We start from the raw sequence: 19,817 nt of genomic DNA, 5'->3' as shown, positions 1-19,817 counted from the left end.
GAAAATGTATAAATAATTTATAATATGGTCATAGAAAGGAACAATGAATATCAGCTTAAATTAATATATTGGAGCTATATATTGGAGCTTTTTTTTTTTTTTTTTTTTGCAGTTTTTGGCCAGGGCTGGGTTTGAACCCGCCACCTCTGGCATATGGAGCCAGCACCCTACTCCTTTGAGCCATAGGCACTGCCCTCAGTAGAGTTTTTTATGCTGTATTGTCTGTAAATGTCTAGATTGATGAAACTTAAATGAAAGATTATAATAGTCTACATTTATGGAAGGTCTAGTAGGTGCCAAACACAACTCTTTTTTTTTTTTTTTCTTTTTTAGACAGAGTCTCAATATCTTGCCCTCGGCAGAGTGCCATGGCATCACAGCTCGCAGCAACCTCAAACTCTTGGGTTTAATCAATTCTCTTGCCTCAGCCTCCCAAGTAGCTAGGACTACAAGTGCCCGCCACAACGCCCGTCTATTTTTTGTTGTTGTTGTAATAGTTGTCATTGCTGTTTTAGCAGGCTTGGCCAGCTTCAAACCTGCCAGCCTGGGTGTATGTGGCTGGCGCTCTAACCACTGTGGTATGGGCACTGAGCCCAGACACAACTCTTAAGTATTATACTCGCGCTAAGTAATTTCATCCTCTTAGTAATTCTCTGAGCTCATAGATACGAAGAAACCTAAGAAAGAGGGAAGTAACTTGCCTGGGTCAAACAGCTAGTGAGAGCAGAACCAGGATTTAAAGTCAGGATATTAGCTACTAGGCTATAGAACCTCTCCATGAAAGAAAAAGTATTACCAAAAGATTTAGAAACATTAAAAATTGTAATTGTCTTACATAAATTAGAGAGTTAAAATTTACTTAAAATGTTAAGTATATATGGTAAATCAGAAACTTTGAAAGTTGATCTACAAAAAAATTAGGATTTATCAAATTATACATTTAATGTTTTTTTCTTAAAGCTAAGGCTAGTAACCTGGCGAAAGATAAGGTAAAGGTATTAACATTGTATTTGTCCATAATTCTTAGGTCTTAGAGTAGGAAAATCAACCCAGAAGGATTATATTGGGTGAGGTGAAAACCATCTAGATAGTGAGCCAGCTGACTTTGGGGTTGTTCTGCCAGCCAGTTCACAGTATGGTGACCAAGATTGTTCCTTTTGTGACTTAAGGTGGATTATTTTTCTGTTTGCGTCAGCCTGGAAAGTAAATTATTTAATGTTGACAGTTGTTTTTATTTCCTTTTAATTCATTACATTTATGTTAGTTTGTAAAGATTCACAATTCTTTATAGAGAAACAATTTTTGAGCTCTACATTATTTTTTACTTGGCTTTTGATAGTCTGGTAACCTCAGAAGGTTTAGCATGTTTATTGGCTCTGCAGTTGTTAAAAGCTTTCAGAAAGCTCCAGATGTTGTTGCCTACCTAATAAAAATAGAGCCGTTGGGCCAAAATAAAGAGACTTTTTGTTGTATAGAAGCTTTTTTTATTGTTGGTATTGTCAGTTTTTATTTTATAGAAAACATAAAATAGCAGAAGGTATTCATCTTGGAGGTCCTTGAGAATGCAAATAAAAATACACCATTAGAAATACTATTTGGGGGCGGTGCCTGTGGCTCAAAGGGGTAGGGTGCTGGCCCCATATGCTGGAGGTAGCAGGTTCAAAGCCAGCCCTGGCCAAAACCACAAAAAAAAAAAAAAAAACAAGAAAGAAAGTGAAACTCACTTTGTTGAAAGTGAGTATCAATACCTCCTAGTTTTGAATGTTATTAACCAAAGTTTGTCCCCCCACCCCCATTCCTTCTAGTGATGCTATTGCTGAAATTAGAGCCATTTGTATTGAAGAAATAGGAGTATGGATGAAAATGTATAGTGATGCCTTCCTGAATGACAGTTACCTAAAATATGTTGGCTGGACTCTTCATGACAGGGTAAGTTACTCTAAATAACATTTATGGAAAATAAGCTTATCTCAATATTAAAATACAGGGAATCAAAATGACATTAGTTGATTTTTTGAGAATTCTAATAACATGGATATTGAAGATAATGAGACTGAATAACTGTTTACTTAATGAGTGTGATGAAACTAAACTCACACATTGGCCCATGTGTGAAGGCCCTGTCTTATATAGTTACAGTGTTATTGTGAAGATTGGAAACCAGGTGTATCTCAAGTTTTAAGAAAATACAGTGTCCCAAGAAGATAGTTATATTCTTTTCATTATAAAATTTTACAAAGAGGTGACCAACATTTAGAGAATATTTTCCACATATTTTGTGATGAATATTTTGTAAATAAAGGTACATGTAGCTCCACTTTCCCATTTTCCCTGTCTGCGGAGACTTTAGGGGCTAACTTTGAGACACCCTGTAGTTTTGAATCAAACAAGATTATTTCTCAATATATAAAAAGTAAATAAGCTTTCTTGCTTTGAATTTTCTAGGTTTATGTCACAGTAGGTTGTTTAATCAGAGTTAAATAGATTTGTTTGATTCTATATTTTATCGAAAAATAGTTTATACCTCTAAGCTCATAGAAAAGGCTTTGACTTTATAAGGAATCCCACATTAAGTCCTAAGTAAGTAATCCTTAGAATAACCAAGGGTAGGAGTAATAAATTATTAGAAATTTTTATGTCGAATGACCTGACATTCTTTAACTTGAAATGCCAGATGTTCATAGACATAGAAATATAATAATATATTTTAAATCACTACATTCCATTTGAAGTGTTTAAAGTATTATAGCTGGCCAGGTGCAGTGGCTCACGCCTATAATCCTAACACTTAGGGAGGCCAAGGTGGATTGCTTGATACCAGTTCAAAACAAGCCTAGGCAGCCCAGGAAGACCCTGTCTTTAAGAAAAGAAAGAAAGGGGGCAGCGCCTGTGGCTCAGTGAGTAGGGCGCTGGCCCCATATGCCGAGGGTGGCGGGTTCAAACCCAGCCCCGGCCAAACTGCAACAAAAAAATAGCCGGGCGTTGTGGCGGGCGCCTGTAGTCCCAGCTGCTCAGGAGGCCGAGGCAAGAGAATCGCGTAAGCCCAAGAGTTAGAGGTTGCTGTGAGCCGTGTGACGCCACGGCACTCTACCAAGGGCGGTACAGTGAGACTCTGTCTCTACAAAAAAAAAAAAAAAAAGAAAGAAAGAAAAAGAAAAAATTATTTAGGTGTGGTGATTCATGCCTATAGTCCCAGCTACCTGGAAGGCTGAGGCAAGAGGATCACTTGAGCCCAGGAGTTTGAGGCGGTAGTGAGGTGTGATCATGCCACTGTACTCCAGCCTGAGTGGAGAGGGACAATGTGTCTTTAAAACAAACAAACAAAAAATCATAGCTATAAGACAGCATTTTATTTTTAATGCAATTATATTTGTACATTTTAAAAGCAAATTTGGTAATATTTTAGGACTTATTGTCTATCTTATCACAATCCGCATATTTAGCTTTTACTTCTGTTTTTTTTTTTTGTTGTTGTTGTTGCTGTTTTTTTTTTGAAACAGATGCTTGCTATGTCACCCAGGCTGGAGTGCATAGTGCTCACTGTTCCCCAAACACCTAAGTTCAAGCAATCCTCTTTCCTCAGTATCTTAAGCAGCTGGCCCTACAGGTGCATGCCACCATGCCTGACTAATTTTTTTCTATTTTTTGTGGAGACCAAGTCTTACTCTTGCTCAGACTGGTCTTGAACTCCTGAGCCTCAAACTGTCCTTCTGCCTTGGCCTAGGATTACAGGCGTGAGGCACTATGCCCATCTTAGCTTTTACTTTTTATATAGGGTTATGTTAAGTCGTATCAAAGATTTGGAAACCACAGAATTGCATGAATTATAATTAAAGATCCTAAGGGAATTTTACAGTCCAGTTTTGCTCTGAGAGGTTAGACAGAGTATAGGGAGAGCATTACTACTATTGATTGCTCAGCTATACAATTATCAATTTTTAATCAATGATAAACAGAGTCTTCTCTTCCCCTAAACCTTATTTATAGGAAAATCTAATGATTAATACTAGTTAATTTTTTCTTAATGTCTGTCTTTTCTCCCACTTCATGTTCTTTCTATCTACAGTGATAAATCCCAATCTGGATTCCATATGGAGAATTGGAGCCTTTGCATCTAAGCCACATCTCAGATTGATCCAATTAGATTTTACTGTAGTGTGAGAAAATACAGAATATTTATACAGTGCACCTTCTTGCACATATATGCAGCTTCCTAAATTCAGTTACACAATCTCTTTAGTAAGAATGTATTTAAAGTCTTAACATTTTTATTCCCTATCACTACCATCCCAGTTTTTCCCCATCACCTAATAGAGTAGTCTTCTGAATTTATGTAAGAGTTACTAGTTTTAACAGAATTTAATGCATGATCACAAATTCTGGAAAAAGTACCAATTTGATGTGGCTTACCTAAAAAACAATCATGAACTTAAAAATCACTAAATTGTAAAAAATTCTCTTTCTAGATAAGTAAAAACAGAGATAGGTTTCCCTTGTTTGTACATTGTTGATAAAATTGTAAATACTGTATTCAGTAGAACAATTTTATAAACCTCTTATTAACTCTAATCACTTTATTCAGAAAAAGCCTTATTAAATAATCTCTTCTAAACTTTTTAATGTTTTTGGTCATTTCCACTATAATCTTTTTGTACCTTGTTTTGTATGAGAACTATAGTTATTTGCCTTTTCTTATTTTATGTATTTCTTCTTTTTTTTTTTTCCCTTAAGACAGAATCTCAAGTTGTCGCCTTGGGTAGAGTGCAGTGGCATCAGAGCTCACAGCAACCTCCAACTCTTGGGCTCAAGTGATTCTCTTGCCTCATTTTTTCTATTTTTAGTAGAGACAGGGTCTTGCATTTTGCTCAGGCTGGTCTCAAACCAGTAAGCTATCCATCTGCCTCAGCCTCTCAGAGTGCTAGGATTACAGGCATGAGCCACCATGCCCAGCCTGACTTTTCTTATTTTAGTTGTCTGGTTGGAACCACTCCATTACTCGGCTATGACTTTTGCCTTTAGACTCATTCTTTGCCTCTTTTAAATGAACTGATAAAACTTCTGTCTTGATTTTACAATTTTAGAGGTTATAACCTAGTTTACCTTCCTAAATTTTTTTTTTTTTAAATATGTTATATCATTTAAGTTTGGGGCAATAAGAAGACAAATTTTAACAACTAATGTGGTTGTTCTCTAAGTTCTCTGCCTACTGCTTTTGGTTCTATTCTTGAGGGTGATATAAATAGGCCTAATTTAAATACAGCGTGGTAGTTAGTATCTGTGTTTGGAGCTAAACATCTTAATTTCTTTTAGGATTTATATTCATGACACCAGATTGCCTTTTTCTGGGCATTGTAGTTTATCAGCACTGCTCCATACTGGTTTGGTTTTAAATTGTTTGCATAATTATTATGCTTTCTCATGTTTGCTTGGTTCCCCACATCAAAATCTCTGGTGCTTTCCCAGGATCTCTTTTCAGTTAGCCCACATCATTTCCTCTCTGTGTTGACTCATTCCATATTCTGTTTTTGTTTGTTTGTTTTTTATGTTCTGTTTTTTCTTAAATTCACCAAAAATCCCATTAGTTCTGCATATAACTAACTGCCTCTCAAGACGACTACTTCCTTCTACATCCTTCATCCTGCTGCATACAAGCATACCCACTTTTTGATAGCCCTCCAGAATTTGGTTCATGGTTTATTTTAACTTTTTCACCTTATTCCTATCTATATATTCATAATACATGTGCATTTTAATAACAATTAGCATTTGGTCAGATGAGGTGGCTGCCACCTATAATCCTTACACTCTGGGAGTTTGAGGGAGGAGCATCGCTTGAGGTCAGACACTTAAGGTCAGTCTGAGCAAGAGCTATACCCCATCTGTACAAAAAATAGAAAATTAGCAGGGAGTGGTGGCACATACCTATAGTCTTAGCTCCTCAGAAAGTTAAGGCAGGAGGACTGTAAAGCCTAAGAGTTGCAGAGAGCTCTGATCATACCAGTGCACTCTAACCCGGGCAACAAAGCCACACCCTGTCTCAATTTTAAAATATTTTTTTAAAATTAAAAAATGTTTATATAGTTATTCACCTAGAAATACTTACTGAGCAGCTAATACGTGTTAGATGCTGTGTTAAACAGCCTTTAGATTTGAGCAAGATTTTTTGTAATGCAGAAACAATAAAGCACTTAGGTAATGTAATAAAAATAGCTTATAAAAGAGTCCCAGAGGAGATGAGCTATCAAAAGGGCAATTGGAGTTTTCATTCTAACTGTATTTTTTATAGCTTTCTAAAATACTTTCACAGATAATACTTGGCTGCACACATTATAGGTGAAGAACCAAGATTTGTGAGGAGAGGTGGTTGATGGGTAAACATCACTGCACAAAATAAAGATAAAACTCAATTCATGTCCTTGCTCTGTCTCTCATTTACTGTGTGGATTTAGATGAAATAATTTCATCTTTCTTTGCATTAGTTTCAAGTCTATAGTTGGATACAAATCAGTTGTGCTATCTTAGTTTTGGGGTTGTGGCTGTACATTGGGACAACTCTACTCAGCCTTTTGCTCATCCATCGTTCTTCTCTTTTCATTATATATATTACATAATACTTTTATTTGCTTTGCATATGTTGTCTCCTAGAATGCCATATCTTATGAGCCAATTCTATAGATCCCCATGGCTGAAGTTTGCTGCCCATCATAACATTTATCTCCCACCCCTGCATCTGCTGGACAGGTGATAGTATTTTATGTGTGCTCTTCTGGGATCTTCATACTCTGATGCTGCTGGGAACCAAATTCTCTGTTTGGTCTATGCTAAGATTTGACCTTAGGCTGGAGACCAGTAAGGGAGATAAGTGTATACATGTATTATGAGGAGAGCTACTAACATTGTCCTTAAGGCACCTGCCTTCTTTGAGGTTTCTATATACTCTTTAGCAAAAGGTAGGGTTGAGAAGAAACATGCCAGCCCACTAAAAAGGGGGCATGATTCATGTTTCAGACTAACAAATTCAGAGGTAACTAGGAGTTCAAGATTTCTAGCTTTATTTACCCAGTTAACCTTTAGACTTCGCTTCTTTCCTATCATGGCTTGATTTTGGTATAGGTGACTTGCCTAGGTTGCAGTCTTTTAAATTCTGCCAGTCTTAAAGTTGAATACTGGGACTGGTCTTCCTTTATTCAGTTCTCTATATGCAGGAGATAAAGGTCTTTTTATTTTTTGGTTGCAGCCACCATTGTTATTAGGCAGGCCCGGCTGGATTCGAACCCGCCAGCTCAGGTGTATTGTGGCTGGCACCTTAGCCACTTGAGCCACAGGCGCCGAGCCGATAAAGGTCTCTTTAAATGTGACCAAGGAGGCAACATTTGAACTGGTAATTAAATAGCCTGAGCCTATTGTTTTTCTCTTTAGCATTTCAGGGACACTTAGTATCAGCCACTCACTTCCAGTTTTTATAGTTACTGTTCACCCTGATCCCTCAAACATAAGAATGTTGTATGAGCTAATGCATATCTACTTTAATCAACCAGTGAAAATGCCCTGCTATGTTCTATGTCAGGAGCTATCAATACTTCACCTACCACCATTGGGTTCTTCCTCATTCAAGTCCAGCCTTAAAGTAATTCAAACCCAGAATCTTGTTGTTGAAGTCTGCCTCCTAGGACCACACTTGGCACTGACTGTCCTCACCAGAGTCAGAGATTTGGGGGTAGTGATATATTGAGATTTGTAATCTCAAGAGTAGCCTCTAAGAAAGTGAGGAAAGTATGATAGAACAGGAAAATGTGGTCTCAGGAAAAGTCTAGTCTCAGCCTGATTTCACAAGGAACTTTGGAGAGTAAGTTGCACTTCTGAGGTTACCCTTACCTCCTGGAGGCAAGGAGGTTGGGCTGTTTTTACTCTTTTTTTCTCTACTGGCTGTGGGCCTCAGCCTCACAGAGGGGAAGAGATTAGATAGAAGAGGAAAAATGGAGTATAAACTCCTGGAGATCTCTGTGCTAGATGGTTCTTGGTAATCATGGTCTGTTCTTTAGAAAAAGTTGCATGTATGAACCATTCGCTGTCAACACAGACAGACGCTAAAGAATTAGCCCAGTAAAGTGAATCTGGGTAGGGCATCAATAGCATTTGCCATATGTACCTCAGCTTCTTCCCATGTACTAGAGACTTACCAGAAACTATCACACCATCTCATAGCATATGTCATAGTGGGCTAGAGCTAACTTGAATCAGCTGGCAAGAGAGTATTAGCTGTTTCTCTTCGTAAATTAGTTCAGTGACATCTCATTGGTAGCTTAATATTAACCATGAAGGAGCAATTTACATTACAGAAATTGCAAATGCAGCAATTTAAGGCCCAATTCCTCAGAGCTGATTGTTAAAGCTTTTATCAGAATACCCCCACATTTAATCCCTATGACAATTTTATAAGTGAGAAACCTGAGTATCAGAGTGATTTTTCTACTTCCTTATCTTGCATGTAGCTAATTACGTAGAATTGAAAAGAAAATCTAGTTTTGTCTAATTCCACAATTTAGACTTCTACACATTGCTTCTTTGGGGGATAGATACTTTGGTCACCTTTGAATCCTTTGAGAGAATTGTCTGGATTAATCCTGAGTGTGCTTTGATCACCAAAATCTACTCCAAGTTAATGACTTTTGATATTCTTCTAGTAAATAGCACCCTCAGGACTCTTCAGTTTATCGTTTTGCCTCTGTTTTAAACATTCTTCTATTTTTGTTTTCCTTACTGTTCTCCCTGGAATGTAAATGATATCCAGTGAATATTTGTTATATGAATGAGTAATGACCCTTTAATATGAAATTAGGTTTTCCGCAGAATTATTCAGTAATTACATAAAGACCAAATAAGTATCTCTCTCTCTAATTGTAATCATAGGTTAAAAATTCTAAATGCCATGGGATAATATGGGAGAGATTGCATGGTAAGTCAGATTTGACAAGTTTTTTAAATAGATACACCTTACTCTAAAGTAATTAAATATAAATGCAGCACAGACTGGGCAATTGCTAGGTCCTACCTTATGTTGAATTATAATATGAAGTAAGTTAAATCATTAAGCTAACATTTATGTTAATCTTCATATAAACTTAAAAATTGTTTTAATCCCTATGGCATGGAAATCATCACTTCTGTTGTATTTTTATTTGTATTTATGAAGCAAGGGGAAGTCAGGCTGAAGTGTTTGAAAGCTCTACAGAGTCTATATACCAATAGAGAATTATTCCCCAAATTGGAGCTATTCACTAATCGATTTAAGGTAAGCATTAAGAATGGTGAGCTTATTTTATTTTTTTACTTTACAAATAGCAGTTATAGCTACTGTAGCAAATGACATTACCATAACAAGTATTTAGTTCATGTTCTTTACTACATATTCTTTAAGTAAACACATATAAAATAAATGAATTAATCTCTCCTTTGCAAAAGATATTATCAACATGAGTTCTTATTTATTGCCTTTGAAAGAAGACTTTCCTAAACTAAAATTTTCTTTATATATAGAATTTTACAAATGCATTAATTTTGTAAGCTAAGATTTACCTGTCGCAGTGTTAGGGAATACCAGTTGATGAGAAAGATTTTACATTATAACCACTTGAACTAACAGCCCTTTTGTGTGAGTAGGACTGTTACAATAGTATAGTTTCAAGAGTAAAGCCTTTTAATTAAACTATTGTTAGTGTTGCATTTATGTCTCAGAATACATTACATTACCTTAATTACCTCATTTTCTGTTAATAGTTGTCTTACAACTTTTTTTAGGATCGCATTGTATCAATGACACTTGATAAAGAATATGATGTTGCTGTGGAAGCTATTCGACTGGTTACTCTGATACTTCAGTAAGTGTAATATGTTAATAATTGAATCTCTTGATATTTTAGTGGCATTTTCCTGGCATTATTAATGTCTTACATATATATTAATGCTTATTTTTTTAAACACTTTAGGTTCTACTTTTAATAAAATTTAAGATTAGGTTAAGAACAAAGTATTTTTTTGTTTTTCTCTTTGTTTTTTACTTTGACTGATGTCTGTTTCCTTCATACAAAAATTCTTCTGTACAGTCTATAGGAAATATCAATGAATTAGCATACATTTGTATTTTTAAAAAACCCAAAAATTCTAAAAGAAGCCTTCAAAAGGTAGAACCCTCAAAGGGTAAGTTTTTCAGTAAGCTTTATTAGAATGCTGGAAAAGTAAAAGAAAGAAAACAAGGTAGTTAATTGTTTTCATTAATATGGTAGGAATTTTTAAATAATAATGTTATAGCTTTATCTGTATGAACTTGAGTAAAGACTAGAAAGAATTTATGTGGGAGAATGTGGGTTCTCACAAAGTCGTTACAAATCCTCCTCTCCCTACTTTATGATGTCAAATCTGTTATGAACTAGATATCTATATGGGGATGTACTGGTTTTTGATCTCCTTTTACCTTTCTGCTCTAATACCATGCTTTTTATTTGTAGCTTTATAATATATATGTTCTAAATACTGGGTGATTCTCTCTTTACCTTCTTTTCAAAATTCTCTCAGCTACTTACAGATTTTTTTCTTTCAGTAAAATTTTAAAATATATTCATTAAGTGCCTCAAGAGCTTTGGCTGGGATTTGGGATATTAGAGCTGTATTGGATTTTATGACATACTTTAGGGCAGAATGAAGTTCTTTATTGTATCATTTATGCATAAAAATGCTGGATTTTTCTTTCATTCTTCCTTTCTCCCTTCCCTCCATTCTTGCGTTTATGTCTTGTGTTCTTTCCTTCCTTTCTTTCAAGAGATAGGTTCCCATTATGTTGCCCAGAATGGGGTACAAGGCTATTCACAGGCACAGTCCTGGCACACTAACACCTCCAACTCCTGAGCTCAATCAGTCATCCTATCTTAGCATCCCAAGAAGCTGAGACTATAGGAAAGTTCCATCCTGCTTAGCTGCATTCTAACACACACACACACACACACACACACCCCACCGAGACAGTCTCACTTTGTTGCCCTTGGTAGAGTGCTGTAGTGTAGCTCACAGCGACCTCCAGCTCTTGGGCTTAAGCGATTCTCTTGCCTCAGCCTCCCGAGCAGCTGGGACTATAGGCACCCACAACAATGCCCAGCTACTTTTTTGTTGTTGTTGTAATTTGGCTGGGGCTAGGTTCAAACCCGCCACCCTCAGTATGTGGGGCCCTACTCACAGAGCCACAGGTGCCACCCAGCTGCATTTCTTTATTTAAATATCATTGCATCTTTTCATAAAGGGGTTACATTTTTTCATAGAGGTCTTATACACTATTTAGTAGGTTAATTTGTAAATGCTTTATGCCGTTTTTATTGTATGATTACTATTTAGTATTATATTTCCTACTGGGTTACTGCTAAATCAGAGAAGCATTTAATACAGTATATTCAACCTATTTGAAATCTGATTCTGAATTTTAGAATACATTCTGATGCTTTTGTTGATCCTATTGGTTTCACTTCAAAGATTATCATGTCATCTGTAAGCAGTTTCAATTTTGTCTCTTCCTTTTCTTACCTTATAATTTTTGTTTCATTTTCCTGTCTAAGTGTATAGCCAGGACTTTAGTACTATTAAGAGTGTCCCTGAAAGAAGATATTTTTGTTTGTGTTCTAAGAAGACATTTAAAGTGCTTTTTGTGATTTCTGTGATAAGTGTTTTGATATATGATACTTTGTATTCTGAGTTTTCTGAGATTTTTTCTTTCATCCAGTAATGAGCCTGAATTAAATGAATAAATTTACCTAATGGTAAACCACTCTTAAATTTCCAGAATAAATCATTTTTGAACATAATATACAGTAGAACCTCTGTAAATTGACCACCCAAGTGAGTCTAACAAACCAGTCAATATACAGAGGTGATTGACATAAAGAACTAGGCCTACTGTACTGATACGTATATGTGGTACATGGCCAGTCCATAAAAATTAGCTTAGCTTTTTTATTTCATTTTTTTTTTTTGAGACAGAGTCTCACTTTGTTGCCCTTGGTAGAGTACTGTGGCATCATAGCTCATAGCAACCTCAACTCTTGGGCTCAAGAGATCCTTTTGCCTCTGCCTTCTGAGTAGCTGAGATTACAGGTGCCTGCCACAATACCTGGCTATTGTTTGGAGATAGGGTCTCGCTCTTGCTGAGGCTGTTCTCTTGAGCTCAGGCAATCCTCTCACTTCGGCTCCTAGAGTGCTTCAGGATTACAGGCGTGAGCCACCACACCTGGCCCTGTTCTTGATATTTTTATTTCTAAAACTTGTGTTTCTTTTGTTTATTCTTACTTTTCATTTTCTATTTTATTTGTGTACTCTTTTTCTTCATAAATCATGTCAGGGGTTTGTCTATCTTACTATTTGCAAATAACCAGTTTCTTATGGCTCATTTGCTTTTTATTTTCTAATCGTATTTTTTTCACGTATTTTTTTTTATTCTTGGGGATTCATTGAGGGTACATAGAACCAGGTTATATTATATAAATTGCATTTATTAGGTAAAGTCCCTCTTATAATTGTGTCCTTCCCCCAAAAGGTGAGTCATACACCATGACCCCTCCACCTCCCCTTCCTCCTTCCCTCTCTCTGCTCTCCCTTTTCCCCATCCTTCACCATGTACTAGGTCATTAATTGTTCTCATATTAGAATTGAGTACATGAGATTCTTGCTTCTCCCTTCTTGTGATACTTTACTAAGAATAATGCGTTCCACTTCCATCCAGGTTAATGCAAAAGATGTAAAGTCTCCATCTTTTTTTAATGTCTAAATAGTATTCCATGGTATACATACATACACAGCTTGTTAATCCATTTCTGGTGGGCATTTAGGCTTTTTCCACATTTTGGCGATTGTAAGTTAAGCTGCAATAAACAAGTCTAGTGCAAGTGTCCTTATGATAAAAGGATTTTTTTCTTCTGGGTAGATGCCCAGTATGGGATTACAGGATCAAATGGGAAGTCTAGTTTGAGTTCTTGGAGGATTCTCCATATGAATCAGACAAAAGCTTGATAACTAGGATCTATAGAGAACTCAAATTAATCAACATGAAAAAAGCCAACCAATCCCTTATATCAATGGGCTAGAGAGATGATGAATAGAACCTTCTCTAAAGAAGACAGATGAATGGCTAACAAACATATGAAAAATGTTCATCATCCTAATTATTAGCGAACTGCAAGTCAGAAACACCCTGAGATATCACCTAACCCCAGTGAGAATGGCCAACATCACAAAATCATATTTTATTTTTTTATTAATAAAAACATTATATTTAAAATAACGTATGAAAAAAAAAGTGCCTGGAACATGGCTTAATAAACCAATGCAGAGAGGGCTGTTTTCCTTTTTATACAGGAATTCTTAATGCCCAGGTAAGAATTTCTTAGCCTCTGAAACATCAGGAAAATGAATAATAAAACCAAATTAAGTCACAAGTCAATAGAATGACAAACATTTAAAAGCCTCAAATCCTGAGTGTGGGAGAAGGTAGAGGTAGGATGCTGAAGACAAGCCCCTTAGAAAGCTCTTAGACTTCCAAGAGCAGCAATTCACTCCTAGATAACAGAGATATTCAGTCAACGCAAATGACCAGGTAGGGACATTTATAGCAGGGTGAGCTGTGATGGCCCACAGCTAAGGTAGCAAATGTGCCCCTCCAGCAGGTTGGGTAAAAGGCAGTGCATTCAACCAGCAGAAAGTAACCAGCCACTGTTCCAGGCCTTCTGGCCCCTGGAATCTTTGCAAGCACAACTCCCTATAAATCCATTAGTGGCCTGGAGCCTGATTTTGTCCACAAAATCATCCTCCTCTTCGTGCCCAGATGTAATGTTGACCAGAAGACCTGGTAGGGGTCTTGGGGTGAGAGGAGCTCAGAAAGGGCAGATAATAATGGAAAGTCTGCTAAGAAATGAGAGGCAGAAGAGCTCTGGGATCATAGTTGGCCTTTAGCTTGGTCTAGGGCAGGGCCTGGGAATGAGCCTGGTCTGAGGTTAGGCCTGGACCTCACAATGGGCCTGGGGTTGGACCTGGAAATGGGCCTGAGCTTGAGCATCACCTTGGGCCCAGGCATGGGCCTTGTGTAGGGCCTGGGGCTACAGGGACACCCTCTTGGTGCTATACCCTGAGCGCCCCCAGGCCTGGTGAAGGCTGCAATCTGTGGGGGACAGAGGAGGATTCTGCTGCTGGGAAGATTCCTAGGGGGCTGGACAGAGGGACACTCTGGAAACCTGGACCCTGTGGGAACTTGGGACTGCTGCTGCCGTGGTGCAGGCCCTGGGGCAGGTGAGCACAAACCAGCTTCCTTGTGCTCCCTGAATGCAACTTCCACAGCCTCAGCACCTGGATAGCTATTGCTGGAGCTGCTCCTGAGACTGGCTCTGTGGTTCTTGAACCACACCTGCACTTGGTACTCCAGCAGGTTGTGTCATTCTGCCAGGGCTTGACAGTCCTTGTGGGTGGGGTACTTGTTCATCTCAAAGAGTTTTTTTAGCTTGTTCTGCTGTTCTTTGGTGTAGATTGTGTGCTCTCAACACTGCTTCTTTGGGGTGTCTCAGGGCAGTGGGAAGCCCTGGGAATTATTAGATGTTCCATGCTACTCCTGCTGTGTCCTGAACATCTGTAATAATCATATTTATAGAAATAAATACAGTAGAACCTCAGTATTTTGACCACCCAAGGAGACTCTAACAGAGGTACAGAGGTGGTCAACATAAGGTCACTATAGTGATTACATGTGGTGCATGTCCTTAGTGTAAAAATTAGGTCATGTTAAGGAAGTGGTCAACTGTGATAGTTCTACTAAATACCTTTAAGTACTATTTTAACTGTGTCCTAAAAATTTAAACATATAGTATTTTTGCATTTAATGATAAATATTTTGATTAGTTTTATGTTTTCCAGTTTAATTATACATTTTTTCAGTAGCATGTTCTTTTTCTACCCACATATATCAGATTTTATTAAGCTGTAGAAAAATTGGGGGCATTTTATTTTCTTCCTATTTTACCTCTATTTTTTGAGTTTTAAATAATGATTATCTTTTATAGTTAAAGGGAAATATTACTTTCAAAGTAAGAGAAAGGCTGGGCATGGTGATGCATGCCTATAGTTCTAGCTACTCTGGAGGCTGAGACAGTAGAATCACTGGAACTTGGAGATCAAGGCTGCAGTGAGCTATGATCACACCACTGCACTCCAACCCAGGTGACAAAGCGAGACTCCCTCTCCTAAAAAATAAAAGGGAGAGAGGTGGATAAAAGATGAAAGTCAAATCATTATGCCTTGATTTTTATAATGGTTTCCAAAGTTTTATTTATTAAATAAAGGTAGAACTAAAAACAAACATTTCTTTGGTTCATATGCTACTTTCTGGATTTTTCAGTGGAAGTGAAGAAGCTCTTTCCAATGAAGACTGTGAAAATGTTTACCACTTAGTGTACTCCGCACATCGCCCTGTTGCTGTGGCAGCTGGAGAGTTCCTTCACAAAAAGTGAGTTAATTATCTTTAAAAGCAAATTTCAACTTTTGTATTTTCCTTTGTTGTTTTAGATTATAATTTCCATTTCAAAATGTAGGGGCTTTAATAGCCTCATCATTTATATACATATCATGAAACATACCCCTGAGAGTGGTATACTTTGTTACATATTCCTTTTCCCTAAAATCTGAAAGGATGGTTCTCAGCTAGAGAGAGGTTTGAGTGGAGAGTGGGGGAGAGCATGTGGTTTATAATAAGTTCCCCAGGTAATTGATCCTTCATTTCACCAGGTGTTGTTTTTTTTTTCTTTAAAAATTCTGAGTTCTGATCTTAACTTTCTCAACATTTGTAATCTGAATGTGAAGCAATGTCACTTTCAAAATGCCTCCCAACTTTTCATGGATTTCTTTCCTGTTCTTTCCATTGGGGTGAGGATTATTTTAATTAGTCATTCATAGTGATTCTGAAAGTGATATATATGGCTACAGTTTAATTTTTTTAAAAAACCTTATGTATTTTTTTGTAAAACATAGATCTGATGAGATTATATGAATATAAGCACAATTAGGAAATATACTTTTGATCATGATATACTGTATATGTTCTATAATTTATTAGTAGATTAATTCATTCTTAAAATATAAATATATTCTTGGTTGTGCATCTGCGTCTTTTGCTGTGTTTTGTATTTTTGTTCATGGATCTAACTTAGTCTTAAATATTGGCTGGTGAATCTTAAAGTTTATTGAGTGTGCTAATTTGTGATTATATTGAAGCACAGATATAAATAATACACTGAGCAACTTTTGTGCATGGACGATTAACTTTTATAATGAGTAGGTCTAGTTCTCCATCCCGTATCTGCATCTCAAGGCTGCAGTGACAAATTGTTCTTTATTTAATTGTACCTGTCAAAGTGGAAAAAGTTGTTTTTAATGTAAAAGAAAAATCTTTCTTAAGATAAGCCAGCTACTAATGAAATGCTCATACTGAAAATGAAGAGGAAGAAAGTCAGGGTTTTCAGGCATGACTTAAAAAAAATATATTGAATTTACCAGTGACTCTGACTTCTATGGCTAATACAGTAATGTAGTTTTCATATTTATCTTGGGATAGTGTCTGTCACAAATATCCAAAGTGTACTGTAGTCTTAACCTTCTTTCCTTTTTTAAAATTATTTTGTTCTAGTTTCTATGCTCTACTTAACTTTTTAAAGAACTATCTCATCTTTTTTTCAGGAATTCCAATTACATGAAAGTTAGTTCAGTTGGTCTTCCATAATTCTCATAGGTTTTCTTTACTCTTTATTTATTCTTTTTCTTTTTTACTCTGCTGACTGTATAAATTTATGTGTTCTGTCTTCAAGCTCAGTAATTCCTTCCTCTGTTTAATCAAGTCTGCTATAAAAATGAGTTTTTCACTTCATTTATTGTATTTATTTTTAGGATCTCTGTTATTTTTTAAAATTATTTCTATTTCCTTTTCAGATTCTTTTTTCCCATGTTTTATAAATTTTATTTAGTTTTCTATTTGTATTTTTTTTTTTTTTGTGATTCTCTGAAATTCTTTGAGGGTAAAGAATAAATCATTCTAAATTCTCTCTCAGACGCTTTATAGCTATTTAATTCTTCTGGGTCTATTTCTGGAACTTTGTTGGTTTCTCTTATTAATGTCGTATTTTCCTAAGTTTTCACAACTTTTGTGTTTTTAAGTTTATGCCTGTGTATTTGAGGAAACAGTCACCTTTTTACTTTTATTCTTTGGGGTGTTCAATCTTTCCATTTTAATATTTGAATTTAAACCCTGGTCTGGGGAGGATTTACAGTGAATACCAAAACTTGAAACGCTTCTCTGGAACTAAATCACTGTCTTTGCATTGTTTCTTGGTCTGTAGAAGATTTATAGTGAGTAATAGAATGTAAACATTGTCTTAGAAGTTATATTACTACCATGTCATTGTTTCCTAGTACAGGGAACATTTAAGCAGGCACTGGAATATAATTCCTACCTTTTACTTTGCTATGGCGATGGAAGGCTGCATGTAATCACTTGGGCCTTGTGAAAAATCCAACTTGGGATTCAAGCCCTCCACCACATTGTGCTTCTCACACTGTTTGTGTATCATCCAGTCTTCATTGTGGCATCCCTAATCTACCCCAGGCTTCCTGGCACTGTCAGTGGTTCTTATGGGACAAGACCAGATTGGGCTTCTTGTGAAGATTCTCAGACCAGTGGAGAAGGCAAATGTCCACCTCTAATTTCATTCTTTCATGTTGGCAGTCGTAAGCCTTAGGAAATTTTTCTGTAAGTGGCACGTGCTGACTTTGGGGAGAGGAAGAACAATTGGCAGCTGCTCTTCATTCTGTGAACTCAGGGGGTTTCTCTGCTTCTCCCCTGTATTTTGATGTATTTAGGATGGTATTCTTATCTCTGAATAGGTTCTTAATTGTATTTTTGTCAGAGAAGTGATGCTGGGAGATCTATTTTGCCATTTTGTTGATATTACTTTGCTAGAAATACTTTAATTGGAATATTTTATATAAAAATTTAGAAGGATAAACCTCCATTTTTCATTTCTTTGTGAAAATGAAATCAATTCTTTTGCAAATGAAATGTGTTATGTCACAGGTGGATTTTAGGCCCCTGTGTTGGAAAAAATATACACTTTAATGACTTCTGATTTTTAATGATCTTTTTCAGTATTTTTTCCACCTTTTTTTTTTTTTGAGAGACAGTTTCACTTTGTTGCAATTTGGCTGGGGCTGGGTTTGAACCTGCCACCCTTGGTATATGGGGCTGGCTCCCTACCCACCGAGCCACAGGCGTCACCCCCGAGACAGTTTCACTTTGACGCCCTAGCCATCATAGCTCACAGCAACCTCAAACTCTTGGGCTCAAGGGATTCTCTTGCCTCAGCCTCTTGAATAACTGGGATCACAGGTGCCCAACTATTTTTTTAGAGACAGGTTCTCTCTCTTTCGCAGGCTGGCCTCAAACTCCTAAGCCCAAGCAATCTACCTGTCTTGGCGTCCCAGAGTGCTAGGATTACAGGCGGGAGCCACCACGCCCATCCTCTTCCACCATTTAATACAGTGATCTTTTAAAATCTTAACAAGCAATACAGTGTTCCCGGAATTTCTATTATTAGCTTTTATAGATAGATGCATATGCATACATACATAGCATCTTGTAGTCTAGTTATAAACTATATATAATTTAACCAATCAGCCACAAAGTAAGGCCTTTCTGAAATGAATAGTTTAATATGTCATCTAAAATTCCACATTATTCAAAATTAAGCTTTTTCCCCAATACCTCATTTATATGCACTAAATGCAGTTATTTAAATTGGTACATGTATGCATCAAGGTTCCTCATATTTTCCATTTGCTACTCCTACAAAAGTCAACCTATAAAACAAACCTTCTCTTAAACCAATGTGTTAGTTATATAGATAAAGTTTCAAAATAAGTTCTGTAGTTTCCCCATATGCTTTCATCCCAAGCAGCGAAACTCAACTCTTCTGTAGTTGTCATTCTCTTGAGATTGGTTTGTTTTTATATTACATGAAATTATTCTCATTCTATCTAGTTATTTGGCCTTTCATTTGAGAGGCTTACTCACTTCCATGTAGAAACTAGCACATGTTATGTATCCATCCCTATTTTCTCATTTTTCTTTATAACACTTGTGATAGTATATATTTATCTACTGTTTATCTTCATTTATGAGAACAAGAGCTTCATAAAACCAGGGCTTTTGACTTTGCTCATTGCTATATCCTTTTTACCTAAAGCAGTGCCTAGAAATAAGGTACCTTTAGCAGTCTTTAGGTTTTGCTGGGATAAATCTATTTAACAAATTAAAATTTTCAAGTCACATTTTAGAAGTTTTGTCACTAAATTGTATCTTTATAAATTTAATATTAATGTCATTTTGCTGAAAACTATTGGACTAGTCAGTACTGCTTTTAGATAATAGGGTATAAATAGGAAAGAATTTAAGAGGTAACCATTAAAATGCGAATTTTTTCATTATTGCTGGACCATGTAGCTAAACGCTATCATTATATGACTATAAAATTAACATTAAGAAAAGAGAACTTAATTTAAAATTACATACTCCAGGATCAATCATAGGATAATCGCATTGCCTATTTTTCATTATGTATTTGGATGTTGATTACATATCAATAAAATTTTGCTTTTTATTGATAGTTGAACAATTTTATATATAGTTAAAAAATTTTAAATCAAACTATTGTCTGACATATAATGATATCAGTTAACACAATTATATTGAA

At 36.3% G+C, this 19,817-nt stretch overlaps 1 protein-coding gene across 3 annotated transcripts in view; it reads left to right on the top strand.

The window, feature by feature from the left end:
* STAG1 (stromal antigen 1) overlaps positions 1–19,817 on the top strand; it is a 411,299-nt gene that overhangs the window by 273,649 nt on the left and 117,833 nt on the right. For all 3 annotated transcript variants that reach the window (XM_053598524.1, XM_053598525.1, XM_053598526.1), the window contains 4 exons: positions 1,806–1,929; positions 9,194–9,292; positions 9,799–9,878; positions 15,419–15,526. In XM_053598524.1, the coding sequence (XP_053454499.1) occupies positions 1,806–1,929; positions 9,194–9,292; positions 9,799–9,878; positions 15,419–15,526 (411 nt within the window). The remainder of the gene's footprint in view (positions 1–1,805; positions 1,930–9,193; positions 9,293–9,798; positions 9,879–15,418; positions 15,527–19,817) is intronic.

Source organism: Nycticebus coucang, chromosome 8, assembly GCF_027406575.1.
Source record: "Nycticebus coucang isolate mNycCou1 chromosome 8, mNycCou1.pri, whole genome shotgun sequence".
Classification (NCBI taxonomy): Eukaryota; Metazoa; Chordata; class Mammalia; order Primates; family Lorisidae; genus Nycticebus; species Nycticebus coucang.
Note: the sequence above shows the minus strand (reverse complement) of the source record. Positions and strands in the feature narration are given on the sequence as shown.